This window comes from Cetorhinus maximus, chromosome 12, assembly GCF_964194155.1.
Source record: "Cetorhinus maximus chromosome 12, sCetMax3.hap1.1, whole genome shotgun sequence".
Lineage (NCBI taxonomy): Eukaryota > Metazoa > Chordata > Chondrichthyes > Lamniformes > Cetorhinidae > Cetorhinus > Cetorhinus maximus.
Window position 1 is genome coordinate 26,879,363 of NC_135890.1, and position 13,728 is coordinate 26,893,090.

The window sequence follows — 13,728 nt, forward strand, 5'->3', positions numbered from 1 at the left end:
GGGGATTGGTAGAGAGTTAGATACCAACAAAGGATAAAAAAGCAGAAAATAGAATGAGAACAAACTAGCTAGAAATATGAAAACAGATTTTAAGAGCTTCTGTAAGCATGTAAAAAGAAAGAGAATAGCAAAAATACACATGGGTTCCTTAGAGGAGAAACAGGAGAAATTATAATGGGGAATAAAGAAATTGCAGAAAAACTAAACAAATATTTGGTGCCCGTCTTCATTTCAGAAGACACAAAAAACATACTAAAACAGTGGAGAACCAAGGGTCCAATCAGAGTGAAGAATTTAATTAATAAAGAAAAAGTACTGCAGAAATTAATGGGACTGAAAGCCAACAAATCACCTGGACTTAACGGCCAGCATCTCGGGTTCCAAAAGAGGTGGCTGCAGAGACAGTGAATGCGCTGGTTGTGATATTTCAAAATTCCGTAGATTCTGCAATCATCCCAGTAGATTGGAAGGTAGCAAATGTAACACTGCTATTCAGGAAAGGAGAGTGCGAGAGAGAGCAGGGAGCTTCAGACCCATTAGCCTGACATTAGTCATTGCGAAAATGCTAAAATCTATTATTAAGGGGTTCAGTGAGGAGGGAACAAGGTGATCCTTTGAGTACCATGAGTACGGCCAGGTAAGCATTTACTACTTTAATTGCTTAGAGTTTTTAAGGTCTTATTTTGTGGTTCATCGTTTGTAGGGGCTATATTCTGTAACAACGAGGAGCAGGGAAGAAGGGCCCGAGAGTAATTGATATTAAGTATCTTCCAAAAGGTTCAATTTAATTTAAAGGGTTAAGTCCTGGCAGGAGAGCTCAAAGCCTTGGTGTGCTCCTCCTGCTCTATGTGGGAAGCTGGGCACATTTCCAGTGCCCGGGTTCAGCATGTGTGCGGGAAATGTCTCCAGCTGCAGCTCCTGGAAGCCCGGGTTTTGGAGCTGGAGCAACGGCTGGGGACCCTGTGGAGCATCCGCGAGGCAGACAGTATCGTGGATAGCACGTATAGAGAGGTGGTCACACCGCAGGCTAAGAGTCCACAGGCAGGAAGGGAATGGGTGACCACCAGGCAAAGCAAGAGGACTAGGCAGGCAGTGCAGGAATCTCCTGTGGCTATTCCCCTGCAAAACAGATATACCGCTTTGGATACTGTTGGGGGGAATGGCCTCTCAGGAGGAAGCAGCAACAGCCAAATTTGTTGCACCATGGTTGGCTCTGCTGCACAGAGGAGGAGTAAAAAGTGTGGGAATGCAATAGTTATAGGGGATTCAATTGTAAGGGGAATAGATAGGCGTTTCTGTGGCCGCAAACGAGACTCCAGGATGGTATGTTGTCTCCCTGGCGCTAGGGTCAAGGATGTCTCAGAGCGGCTAGAGGACATTCTGAAGGGAGGGTGAACAGCCAGTGGTCGTGGTACACATTGGTACAATGACATAGGTAAAAAAAGGATGAAGTCCGAAAAGCAGAATATAGGGAGTTAGGAAGTAAGTTGAAAAGTAGGACCTCAAAAGGTAGTGATCTCAGGATTACTACCAGTGCCACGTATCAGTCAGAGTAGAAATAGCAGGATATATCGGATCAATACGTGACTGAAGAGATGGTGTGAAGGGGAGGGTTTCAGATTCCTGGGACATCGGGACTGGTTCTGGGGGAGGTGGGACCAGTACAAACTGGACGGGTTACACCTGGGCAGGTCCTAGGGGGAATATTTGCTAAAATGGCAGGGGGATGGGAACCTATGCAAGGAGTCAGAGGAAGGGGAATCAAAGACAAGAACAAAAGACAGAAAGCGGAATAAGAAAAGTGATAGTCAGAGAAATCAAGGGCATGAATCAAACAGGGCCTCAGTGAAAAATAGTGGGAACGGGACAAGTAATGTTAAAAAGACAAGCCTTAAGGCTTTGTGCCTTAACGCGAGGGGCATTTAAAATAAAGTGGATGAATTAACCATGCAAATAGATGTAAACAGGTATGATATAGTCGGGATTACAGAGACACGGCTGCAGGGAGACCAGGAATGGGAACTGAACATCCAGGGGTATTCAGTATTTAGGAAGGACAGACAAAAAGGAAAAGGCGGTGGAGTTGCATTGCTGGTTGAAGAGGAAATTAAGACAATAGTGAGGAAATATATTAGCTCCGACGATGTGGAATCTGTATGGGTAGAGCTGAGAAACACTAAGGGGCAAAAAACGTTAGCGGGGGTTGTATATAGACCCCCAAACTGTAGTGGTGATGTTGGGAATGGCATTAAACAGGAAATTAGAGACGCGTGTACTAAAGGAACATCTGTAATTATGGGTGACTTTAATATGCATATAGATTGGGCAAATCAAATTAGTAACAATACCATAGAGGAGGAATTCCTGGAGTGTATACGGGATGTTTTTCTGGACCAATACACTGAGGGACCAACGAGAGAACAGGCCATCCTCGACTGGATATTGTGTAATGAGAAAGTAATAATTGGCGATCTAGTTGTGCGACCATAATATGATAGAATTCTTCATCAAGATGGAGAGTGACGTAGTTGATTCTGAGACCTGGGTCCTGAAACTTAATAAAAGAAACTACGATGGTATGAGGCGTGAGTTGGCTATGATGGATTGGGAAACGTTACTTAAGGAGATGATGGTGGATAGGCAATGGCAAACATTCAAAGAGCGCATGGGTGAACCGCAACAATTTTTTATTCCTGTCTGGCGCAAAAGTAAAACAGGAAAGGTGGCTAAACCATGGTTTACAAAGGAAATTAGAGATAGTATTAGATGCAAGGAGGAGGCATACAAATTGGCCAGAAAAAACAACAGACCTGAGGATTGGGAGCAGTTTAGGATTCAGCAAAGGAGGACCAAGGGATTGATTAAGAAGGGGAAAATAGAGTACGAGAGTAAGCTTGCAGGGAACATAAAAACTGACTGTAAAAGTTTCTATAGGTATGTGAAGAGAAAAAGATTGGTGAAGACAAATGTAGGTCCCTTACAGTCAGAAACAGGGGAATTTATAATGGGGAACAAAGAAGTGGCTGACCAACTAAATACATACTTTGGTTCTGTCTTCACAAAGGAGGACACGAATAACATACCAGAAACATTGGGGAACACAGGGTTTAGTGAGAGGGAGGAACTGAAAGAAATCAGTATTAGTAGGGAAATGGTGTTGGGGAAATTGATGGGATTGAAGGCCGATAAATCCCCGGGGCCTGATAATCTACATCCCAGAGCACTTAAGGAAGTGGCCCTAGAAATAGTGGATGCATTGGTGGTCATCTTCCGAGATTCTATAGACTCTGGAACAGTTCTTACAGATTGGAGGATAGCTAATGTAACCCCACTATTTAAGAAGGGAGGCAGAGAGAAAACAGGGAATTATAGACCAGTCAGCCTGACGTCGGTAGTGGGGAAAATTCTAGAGTCCATTATAAAAAATTTAAGAGCTCAGCATGTGGAAAACAGTGACAGAATCGGACAGAGTCAGTATGGATTTATGAAAGGGAAATCATGCTTGACAAATCTACTGGAATTTTGAGAGGATGTAACTAGTAGAGTTGATGAGGGGGAGCCAGTGGATGTGGTTTAATTGGACTTTCAGAAGGCTTTCGACAAAGTCCCACATAAGGGTTTAGCGTGTAAAATTAAAGCGCATGGGATTGGGGGTAGTGTATTGAGATGGATAGAAAACTGGTTGGCAGACAGGAAACGAAGCGTAGGAATAAACGGGTCTTTTTTCGAATAGCAGGCAGTGACGAGTGGGGTACTGCAGGGATCGGTGCTGGGACCCCAGTTATTCACAATATATATTAATGATTTAGATGAGGGGATTAAATGTAGTATCTCCAAATTTGCAGATGACACAAAGCTGGATGGGAGGGTGAGCTGTGAGGAGGATGCAGAGATGCTTCAGTGTGATTTGGACAAACTGAGTGAGTGGGCAAATGCATGGCAGATGCACTATAATGTGGATAAATGTGAGGTTATCCACTTTGGTAGCAAAAACAGGAAGGCAGGTTATTACCTGAATGGCTATAAATTGAGAGAGGGGAATGTGCAACGCGACCTGGGTGTCCTTGTACACCAGTCGCTGAAGGTAAGCATGCAGGTGCAGCAGGCGGTAAAGAAGGCAAATGGTATGTTGGCCTTCATAGCGAGAGGATTCGAGTACAGGAATAGGGATGTCTTGTTGCAATTGTACAGGGCCTTGGTGAGACCACACCTGGAATATTGTGTGCAGTTTTGGTCTCCTTATCTGAGGAAGGATGTACTTGCTATAGAGGGAGTGCAGCGAAGGTTTACCCAACTGATTCCTGGGATGGCGGGACTGACATATGAGGAGAGATTGAGTCAGTTCGGATTATATTCGCTGAAGTTCAGAAGAATGAGGGGGGATCTCATAGAAACCTATAAAATTCTAACAGGACTATACAGGGTAGATGCAAGAAGGATGTTCCCGATGGTGGGGGAGTCCAGAACCAGGGGTCACAGTCTGAGGATATGAGGTAGACCATTTAGGACTGAGATGAGGAGAAATTTCTTCACCCAGAGAGTGGTGAGCCTTTGGAATTCATTACCACAGAAAGTAGCTGAGACCAAAACATTGTATGTTTTCAAGAAGGAGTTAGATATAGCTCTTGGGGCGAAAGGGATCAAAGGATATGGGGAGAAAACGGGAGTAGGCTATTGAGTTGGATGATCAGCCATGATCATAATGAATGGCAGAGCATGCTCGAAGGGCCGAATGGCCTACTCCTGCTCATAGTTTCTAAGTTTCTATGTTTCTATGGTAAAAGAAATTCAAAAATATGATCAGATAAAGTCAAAATGGTTTTATGAAAAGGAAGTCATGTTTGACAATTAGATTAGAGTTTTTGAGGGTGTAACAAGCAAAGTAAGGGGGAACAGTGGATGTAGTATATTTAGATTTTCAAAAGTCATTTGTTAAGGTGTCACACAAAATGTTGTTGCACAAGATAAGGGCACATGGGGTTGGGGGTATTACAATATGGATAAAGGCTCAGTTAAAACAGATGGAAGAAATAAACAGGTTATTTTCTGGTTGGCAGACTGCTACTAGTTAGGTGTTGCAAGGATCAGCATGGAGACCTCAGCTATTTACAACCTATACTAATGAATTAAATGAAAGGACCAAGTCCAATGTACCCACGTTTGTTGTGATACAAAACTAGGTGGGAAAGTTATCAGTGAGAGGATGCAAAGGGTCTGCATAAGGATTTCAATAGGTTAAGGGAAGTGGGCAAAAAGGTGCCAGACAAAGTATGTGGGGGAAAAAAGTGAGGCTATTCATTTTGGTGGGAAGAACAGAAAACCCGAATACCTTTTTAAAATAGTGAGGATTGTTAAATGTTGGTGTTCAGAGTGATTTGTATGTCCTTGCAAAAAAAAAAAATTCACACGCAGATGCAGCAAGTAATTAGGAAGGCAAATGGTATGTTGGCCTTTATTGCAAAAGGATTGGAGTACAAGTGTAAGGAACTCTTGCTGAAATTGTACTGGGCTTTGGTGAGATAACACCTGGAGTACGATGTAGAGTTTTGGACCCTGTACCCAAGGAATAATGTGTGTGACTGGAGGAGATATGAAGGTTGACTAGATTGATTCACGGGATGAGAGACTGTCCTACGAGGAGCGATTGAGTAGAATGGGCCCATCCTCTCTGGAATTTAGATGAATGAGGTGATCTCATTGAAAATGATAAGATTCTGAAATGGTTTGACAAGGCAGATGCTAAGAGGCTATTTGTCCTGGCTGGTGAGTCTAGAACTAGGAGTCATAATCTCAGGATAACAGGATAGCTATTTCAGACGGTGACGAGGAGAAATTTTTTCACTCAAAAAGGTTGTGAATCTTTGGAATTCTCTACCAAGGGCTGTGGACACTCAGTCACTGAGTATTATTCAAAGCTGAAATCAACAGATGCTTGGGTGTTAAGAAAATCAAGGAATATGAGAATCAGAAGTAAAGTGGAGTTGAGGTTGAGAATCAGCCAACATCTTATTAATTGACAGAACAGGCTCAAGTGACTCTATGACCTACTCCCGCTAATATTTCCTGTGTTATTATGAAATGTAATCATATCGAGAAGCGTGAAAAACATAGAATTGACAGAATTTCTGCATAACTTAAAATGGCAGACATCAAATGAATTGCTAACAAGGGAAATCATTCTACCTTCCAGGTGTACAGGACACTGCCATTCTTTTCAACGTTGACAATTTGCAACTCTTTCCTTGAGGGACTGGTCGATTCATCTAAAATTGAATTCAGTAAAAAAATTACATTTTACAAGTTGGCTTACATGTTAAACGTTGCAAAAACTCACTTAACAGTCGCGGGTTTCATGGATGTGTTACTTTTCGCAGTTACACAGGAACCAATTTAAATCCACTTGCAAGTATTAACCGACGGGTACACGTTGCAATTAGAAAAGTCAAGGTTTTAAAGTCAATGCTATGCTAATTAACTTTTACTTTTAGAAACTTTAAACTCGATCGTACGTGCTACAGATAGTCAAAGTGTACTGTAACCAAACCAGACTTTTTAACATCTGCACATTAGACCACCGTTTTTTATGAAACAGGCTTTACTGTCTCTTACCATTTTCATTAAGTGGTGTCAGTCTGCAGTTCAAAAGCCAAGGGAGAACGTCATTCTCAATATCAAATAAAGGCTTTAATTCCAACATTGTCAACACGCTTCCTTCAACCCTGTTTAAAATGAAAACAAGTGTTGTTCCAGTGCTTTAACTCAATCAGAACTCCCCTGGAAGTCTGGGCAGACGGGGAGGGTCTAGTTTTGGTGACAACCGTATCAGCAAAGCAGCCACAGCCGAACTAGCGACAAAGTAACTGGGCTCCTCTCATCCCAAACACCCAGTGACGCGCTCTCCGCCCCCTCCCCTCAAACACACCGAGAATTCCCCGATTCCCCTGCGATTCCGCCCCCTGCCCCCCGCCCCCTGCACCTCGCGCGCACGCGCGCTCACCAACACCGTGACCGAGACCGACTTGTAAACTTATGATATTGAGTGAGCCGTAGATTCGCGAAACGAAAGAAAATAAATCCTAGCTTGTGATTCGCTGACATGGTGCCAGTCACCATGTCCTGTGTGAGCCCGGCCAATAACCCAATCCTGTTGAATGTCTTTAAGGCAGCTTTTGAAGTTTCAATGTTGCTTTGTATCACTCCTGAGTGTGGCTCTACCGCTGGCAACTGATCATTCATTTTCCAAGGTACTAAGGAATTGGCTCTGTTGCTTGCCTTATTTTCGCAATATTGAGAGTTTCTGTCATCTGCGCCATATGGTTTGTAGTACATCAAGTAATGAATAAATGCAACTGTCAAATTAAGAACAACTTGCATTGATACATAGCACAGGAGTGATATGAAACAAATTTTGATCCCCCTTACCGAGTCACATGAGAGATTAGGAGAGGCGACCAAAAGTGGCTAAAGAGGTAGGTTTTCGGGAGCATCTTAAAAGAGTGGAGAGATTTAGGTAGGTAATTCCAGAGCCGAGAACGCAGGCACAGCCACCAATGTTGGAGCGATTGAAATTGGGGATGCGCAAGAGGCCAGAATTGGTGCACAGTGGGTTGTAGGGCTGGAGGTTATTATAATGATAGGGAAGGGGGTGAGGCCAAGGATGAGAATTTTAAAATCAGACCAGGAACCAATGTAGGTTAGCAGGCACAGGTATGATGGGTATAGGATACAAGCAGCAGCGTTTTGGACAGTATATGTTATTGAAGAAAAAAACAGTGAGCACATAATTCTCATCTTACTGAACCTCATTTGTGAACTATAAGCTGCATTTTAGCTACATTTTCCATATTAATTATTTTACTTAGTTTTTCCATCAAACACAATCAATTAAGGATTTGTTACGACCCAAAACTGGGAGCCTAAGCAGGTCCTGAATTCATAACATATCTTATTACACCTTACATCTTCAACAATTGACAGACTTGACTCCCTCAAAAATTTCATCAGGTTGGGAGATTTGTGCTCTACAGAGTTGTGAGGAATGGTGGCTAAAAATGTTCTACTCCTCACTGGGCTCATTAGCTGGTAACTCATTAATAAATTGGAACCTGAGGTCCTGTGGAGATGTTGGTTGACCAACTGTGATTGGCTGTGCTGAAGGACTATCAGTCGTCCAAACATGCTCCAGAAGTGCCTACTGGAACATCATTAGGTAGACAGGGCAAGATCTCTCCCAGGGGAGGCGGTGGCGTAGTGGTATTGTCATTGGACTGGTAATCCAGAGACCAAGGATGGTGGAATTTGAATTCAACAAAAGTCTGGAATTAAAAGTCTAATGATGACCATGGAACCATGGTTGATTGTCGTAAAAAATGTCCTGGACTGGCCTACGTGTGACTCCAGACACACAGCAATGTGGCTGACTCTTCAATGCCCTCTGAAATGGACTAATAAGCCACTCAGTTGTATCAAACCGGACAGACCACCTGGCATTGACCTAAGAAGTCCCATCTTCACAATGAGGATACCATCCATCGTGTTGTGTGGCAACTCAAGACTAGGTATCCATGAGGTGCTGTAGGCCATCAGCAGTAGCAGAATTGTACTTGGCATATCCCCCACTCCCTCACTCTACCATTACTAACCCTGGTTCAATGAAGACTGCAGGAGGGCATGCCAGGAGCAGCACCAGGCATATGAGGTGTCAACCTGGTGAAGCTACAACACAGGCCTCCTTGTGTGCCAAACAGCAAAAGTAGCAAGTGATAGACAGAGCTAAGCAATTCCACAACCAACAGATCAGATCTAAGCTCTGAATGTGGTGGACAATTACACAGCTCACTGGAGCAGGAGGCTCATCCTCAATGATGGAGGAGCCCAGCACATCAGTGCAAAAGGTAAGGTTGGAGCATTCGCAACAACATTCGGCCAGAAGTGCCGAGTGGATGATCCATCTTGGCATCTTCCAGATGTCACGAATGCCAGTCTACAGCCAATTTGATTCACTCCACGTGACATCAAGAAATAGCTGAAGGCACTGGATACTGCAAAGGCTATCGGCAGCATTCCGGCAAAAGTACTGAAGACTTGTGCTCCAGAACTTGCCACGCCCCTAGCAAAGCTGTTCCAGTACAGTCACAGCACTGGCATCTACCCAACAATGTGGAAAATTGCCCAGGTATGTCCTGTACACAAGAAGCAGGTTTGAGGTGCTCACAGCCTGTGTGGACGAAAGCAAGGTCTGCAAGGTGGATGAGCAGGCTGGCATGGCACCATGGTACAGGAAGTCATTCAAACTAGGGGAGTAAACAGGAATGTAGTGGTAGTAGGGAACAATATAGTGAGAGTAATTGACGCTGTTCTCTGCAGGAAAGAGTGAGAGTCTGGAAGGCTATGTTGCCTGCCCGGTGCCAGGGTTCCGAACATCTGCTCAGGGCTGGAGGGGAGCTTGCAGTGGGGGGGGGAGGATCCAGTTGTCGTGGTCTAGGTAGGTATCAACGACATAGGTAGGGCAAGGAAACAGGTTCTGCAAAGTCATGAGGGGCTAGCTACCAAATTAAGAAGCAGAACCAAAAAGGTAATAATCTCTGGATTATTACCTGAGGCACATGCAAATTGGCATAGGGCAAAAAAGATTAGAGAAATGAATATGTGGCTCAAAGTCTGGAGTGGGAGATGTGGGTCTGGTTTGTGGGGCACTGGCATCACTACTTGGGAAAGTGGGGGCTGTACCGTTGGTACGGTGTACACCTGAGCCATGTTGGGACTAGTGTCCTCGCAAGTCGCTTAACTAGGGAAGTAGAGAGGGCTTCAAACTAAACGAGGGGTGAGGGATCAAGATTGAGTAGAGGTAGCAATTCAAGGAGTACGGTCAAGACAGGAGAGCAAAATAGTAACATGAGAAATGAGGGTCAGAAAATGGCAGGAAGGGACAGAGAGAAAAAAACCTAAGAACACATCAACTGTCAAGACTAGATGTTACAAGGGTCACAAAAAAACAAAACTGAAGGCTCTGTATCTGACTGCGCGTAGCATTCATAACAAAGTAAATGAACTGATGGCCCACATTGAAGTAAATAAATATGATCGAATAGCAATTACAGAGCCGTGGCCGCAGGATGACAAGGATTAGGTTCTGAATATTGAGAGGTACATGACATTCAAAAAGAATAGGAAGCAAGGTAAAGATGGAGGGATAGCACTGTTAACCAGAGAGGGCATTGGTGCAACAGTTAGAGATGACCTTGGTTCAGGAGATCAGGATGTAGAATAGGCTTGGATGGAGATGAGGAACAGTAGGGGGGAAAAGTCACTACATCCTAGGGTCTTGGAGATGGCTAATAAGGTAGTAGATGCGCTGGTGTTGATTTTCCAAAATTCGCTAGATTCTGGAAAGATTCCGTCAGACTGGAAAGTAGCAAATATAACCCCTCTATTCAGGAAGGGAGGGAGGCAGAAAACAAGAAACTATAAGCCAGTTAGCTTGACGTCTGTCGCGGGGAAGTTGTTAGAATCAATCATTAAGGAGGTTATAGCTGGGCACTTAGAAAAGCTCAAGGTAATCAGTAAGAGTCAGCATGGTTTTGTGAAAGGAAAATAATGTTTAACCAATTTATTGGAAATCTTTGAAGGAGAAACATGCTCTGTGGATAAAGGGGAGCCTGTAGACGTACTGTACTTGGATTTCCAGAAGGCATTTGATAAGGTGCCACATCAAATGTTATTGCGGAAAATAAAAGCTCATGGTGTAGGGGGTAACGCAGAGGGTTGGCTGGCTGGCAGAAAACAGAGAGTATGTATAAATGGTTCTTTGTCAGATTGGCACGACGTGACAAGTGGAGTCCCACAGCAGTCTGTGTTGGGGCCTCAACTTTTTACAATTTATATCAATGACTTAGATAGGGGAGCGATGGCATGGTAGGAAATTATGTTGTGAAGAGAACATGAGAAGGTTGCAGATGGGTATAGATAGGTTGATTGAGTGGGCAAAGATCTGGCAAATGGAGTTTAATGTGGGAAAATGTGAAGTTGTTCATTTTGGCAGGAAGAATAAAAAAGCAGAGTATTACTTAAATGGAGGACAGCTGCATAATTCTGAGATGCAGAGGGATCTAGGTGTTCTAGTACATGAGTCACAAAAGGTTAATATACAAGTGCTGCAAGTAAATAAGAAGGCTAATGGAATGGTATCCTTTATTAAGAGAGGAATTGAACATAAAAGTAAGGATGTTATGCTTCAGTTATACATGGCATTAGTGAAACTGCATCTCAAATACTGTGTGCAGTTTTGGTCTCCTTATTTAGGAATGATGTAAATGCGTTGGAGGCAGTTCAGAGGTTTACTAGATTGATACCAGGAATGAGCGGATTGTCTTAAGAGGAAAGGTTGGACAGACTGGAGTTTAGAAGAGTGAAGGGTGATTTGATTGAAGTTTACAAGATCTTGAATGGCCTTAACAAGGTGGGTGTGGAAAGGATGTTTCCTCTTGTGAGTGAGTCCAGATGTAGGGGGCACTGTTTTAAAATTAGTGGCGCCCTTTCAAGACAGAGATGAGGAGAAATTTTTTCTGAGGGTTGTGCGACTTTGGAACTCTCTGCCTCAGAAGGCAGTAGAGACAAGGTCATTGAACATTTTTAAGGCAGAGGTAGATAGATTCTTGTTAGGCAAGGGAATCAAAGGTTATCGGGGATAGATGGGAATGTAGAATTTGAAACACAGACAGATCAGCCATGATCTTATTGAATGGCGGAGCAGGCTTGAGGGGCCAAATGATCTACTCCTGTTCCTATTTCTTATGTTTCTATAATGTTAAATCCAACTTGGCCAATTACCGCCCCATTAGTCTACACTCAATCATCAGTAAAGTGATGGAAGGGATCACCAAAAGTGCTATCAAGAGGCACTTGCTTAGCAATAACCTGCTCCCTGATGCTCAGTTTGGGTTCCGCCAGGGTCAGTCAGCTTCTGACCTCATTACAGCCTTGGTTCAAACATGGACAAAAGAGTTGAACTCCAGAGGTGAGGTAAGGGCTACTGCCCTAGACATCAAGACCGCATTTGACCAAGTGTGACATCAAGGATCCCTATCAAAACTAGAGTCAATGGGAATCAGGGGGAAAACTCTCCGCTGGCTAGAGTCAGACCTAACACAAAGGAAGGTGGTCGTTAGAGATCAATTATTTCAGTTCCAGAACACCACTGCAGGAGTTCCTCAGGGCAGTGTCCTAGGCCCAACCATCTTCAGCTGCTTCATCAATGACCTTCTTTCCATTATAAGGCGAGAAGTGGGGATGTTCGCTGATGTGAGAATGGATGTTTTTTTAAAAATTTTTGGGGAATATTGTGTTATTCTGTGAAGAAGGCTGTGTGTGTGTGTGTGTAATTTAATTAAGCTGTGTAAAGGTTACTAGAGACAGTCTGGGAGGTTTAATACACGAAAGGATAGAGGCATTAGGTTTGTGCATTTGTAATGAGATATTATGGGGGGTTTGAGGTACAAGTAAATAGGTTGGATTTAACATTTGCGTTTTTAGATAAGTTGAGAGTTCATTTGAATATCAAAGGAAAGTCAGAGGTGCAAAGAAACATTTTTACATCTTACAGGAGCTCCGTGGGTAAACAGAAGAGGGTATATTACATTTTATTGACCTGAAAATAGAGACGAAATATAAACATGAAAGATTTTATATTTGGAAGGATTTGTGTTTCAAAGAGGTATGGGAACAATGGAGCCCGAGATGAAAGGGGGAAAAAGGTATTCTAGAGTTACTGTGGAGAGCTTAGTGGTTGACTGTTGGCTATTAGCTGTGTGAGGAAGATCTCTTGGAAACGGTACGTGTTCTTCTCATTTTCAGAACACAAAAAAAAAAGGGTAAGCCAAGTTTCCCTCTGGGATTTGGGTTGCTCAGTAATTAATGTCTGCTGTGGTCATAATACTGATGATTGCACAATGTTCAGCACCATTCCCAACTCCTCAGATACTGAAGAGTCCATGTCCAAATGCAGCAAGACCTGAACAATATCCAGGCTTAGGCTAACAAGTGGCAAGTAACAAGTAACATTTGTGCCACACAAGTGCCAGGCAATGACCATCTCCAACAAGAGAGAATCTAACCATCGGCCCTTGACATTCAATGGTATTACCATTACTGAATCCCACACTGTCAACATCCAGGGGGTCACCATTAACCAGAAACTGAACTGGATTAGCCATATAAATACTGTGGCTACAAGGGTAGGTCAGAGGCTAGGAATCCTGCTGCAAGTAACTCACTTCCTGACTCCCCAAAGCCTGTCCACCATCTACAAGGCACAAGTCAGGAGTGTGATGGAATACTCTCCACTCGCCTGGATGAGTGCAGTTCCAACTACATTCAAGAAGCTGGACACCATCCAGGACAAAGCAGCCCGCTTGATTGCCACCCCATCCACAAACATTCACTCCCTTCACCACCGACGAATAGTGGCAGCAGTGTGTACCATCTACAAGATGCACTGCAGAAACTTACCAAGACTCCTTAGGCAGCACCTTCCAAACCCACGACCACTACCATCTAGAAGGACTAGGGCAGCAGGTACATGGGAAAACAATCACCTAGACATTCCCTTCCAAGCCACTCACCATCCTGACTTGGAAATATACCGCCATTCCTTCACTGTCGCTGGTCAAAATCCTGGAATTCCCTCCCTAACAGCACTGTGCATGTACCTACACCACAGGGACTGCAGCA

General features: G+C 43.6%; 1 protein-coding gene across 1 annotated transcript in view; it reads right to left on the reverse strand.

Moving 5' to 3' along the window:
• gsap (gamma-secretase activating protein) overlaps positions 1–6,871 on the reverse strand; it is a 126,321-nt gene extending 119,450 nt beyond the window's left edge. The window contains exons 1-2 of the mRNA XM_078553273.1: positions 6,610–6,871; positions 6,184–6,263 (exon numbers count right to left, since the gene is read on the reverse strand). Of these exons, the coding sequence (XP_078409399.1) occupies positions 6,184–6,263; positions 6,610–6,697 (168 nt within the window). The 5' untranslated portion in view covers positions 6,698–6,871. The remainder of the gene's footprint in view (positions 1–6,183; positions 6,264–6,609) is intronic.
• Positions 6,872–13,728: the final 6,857 nt, after the last annotated feature.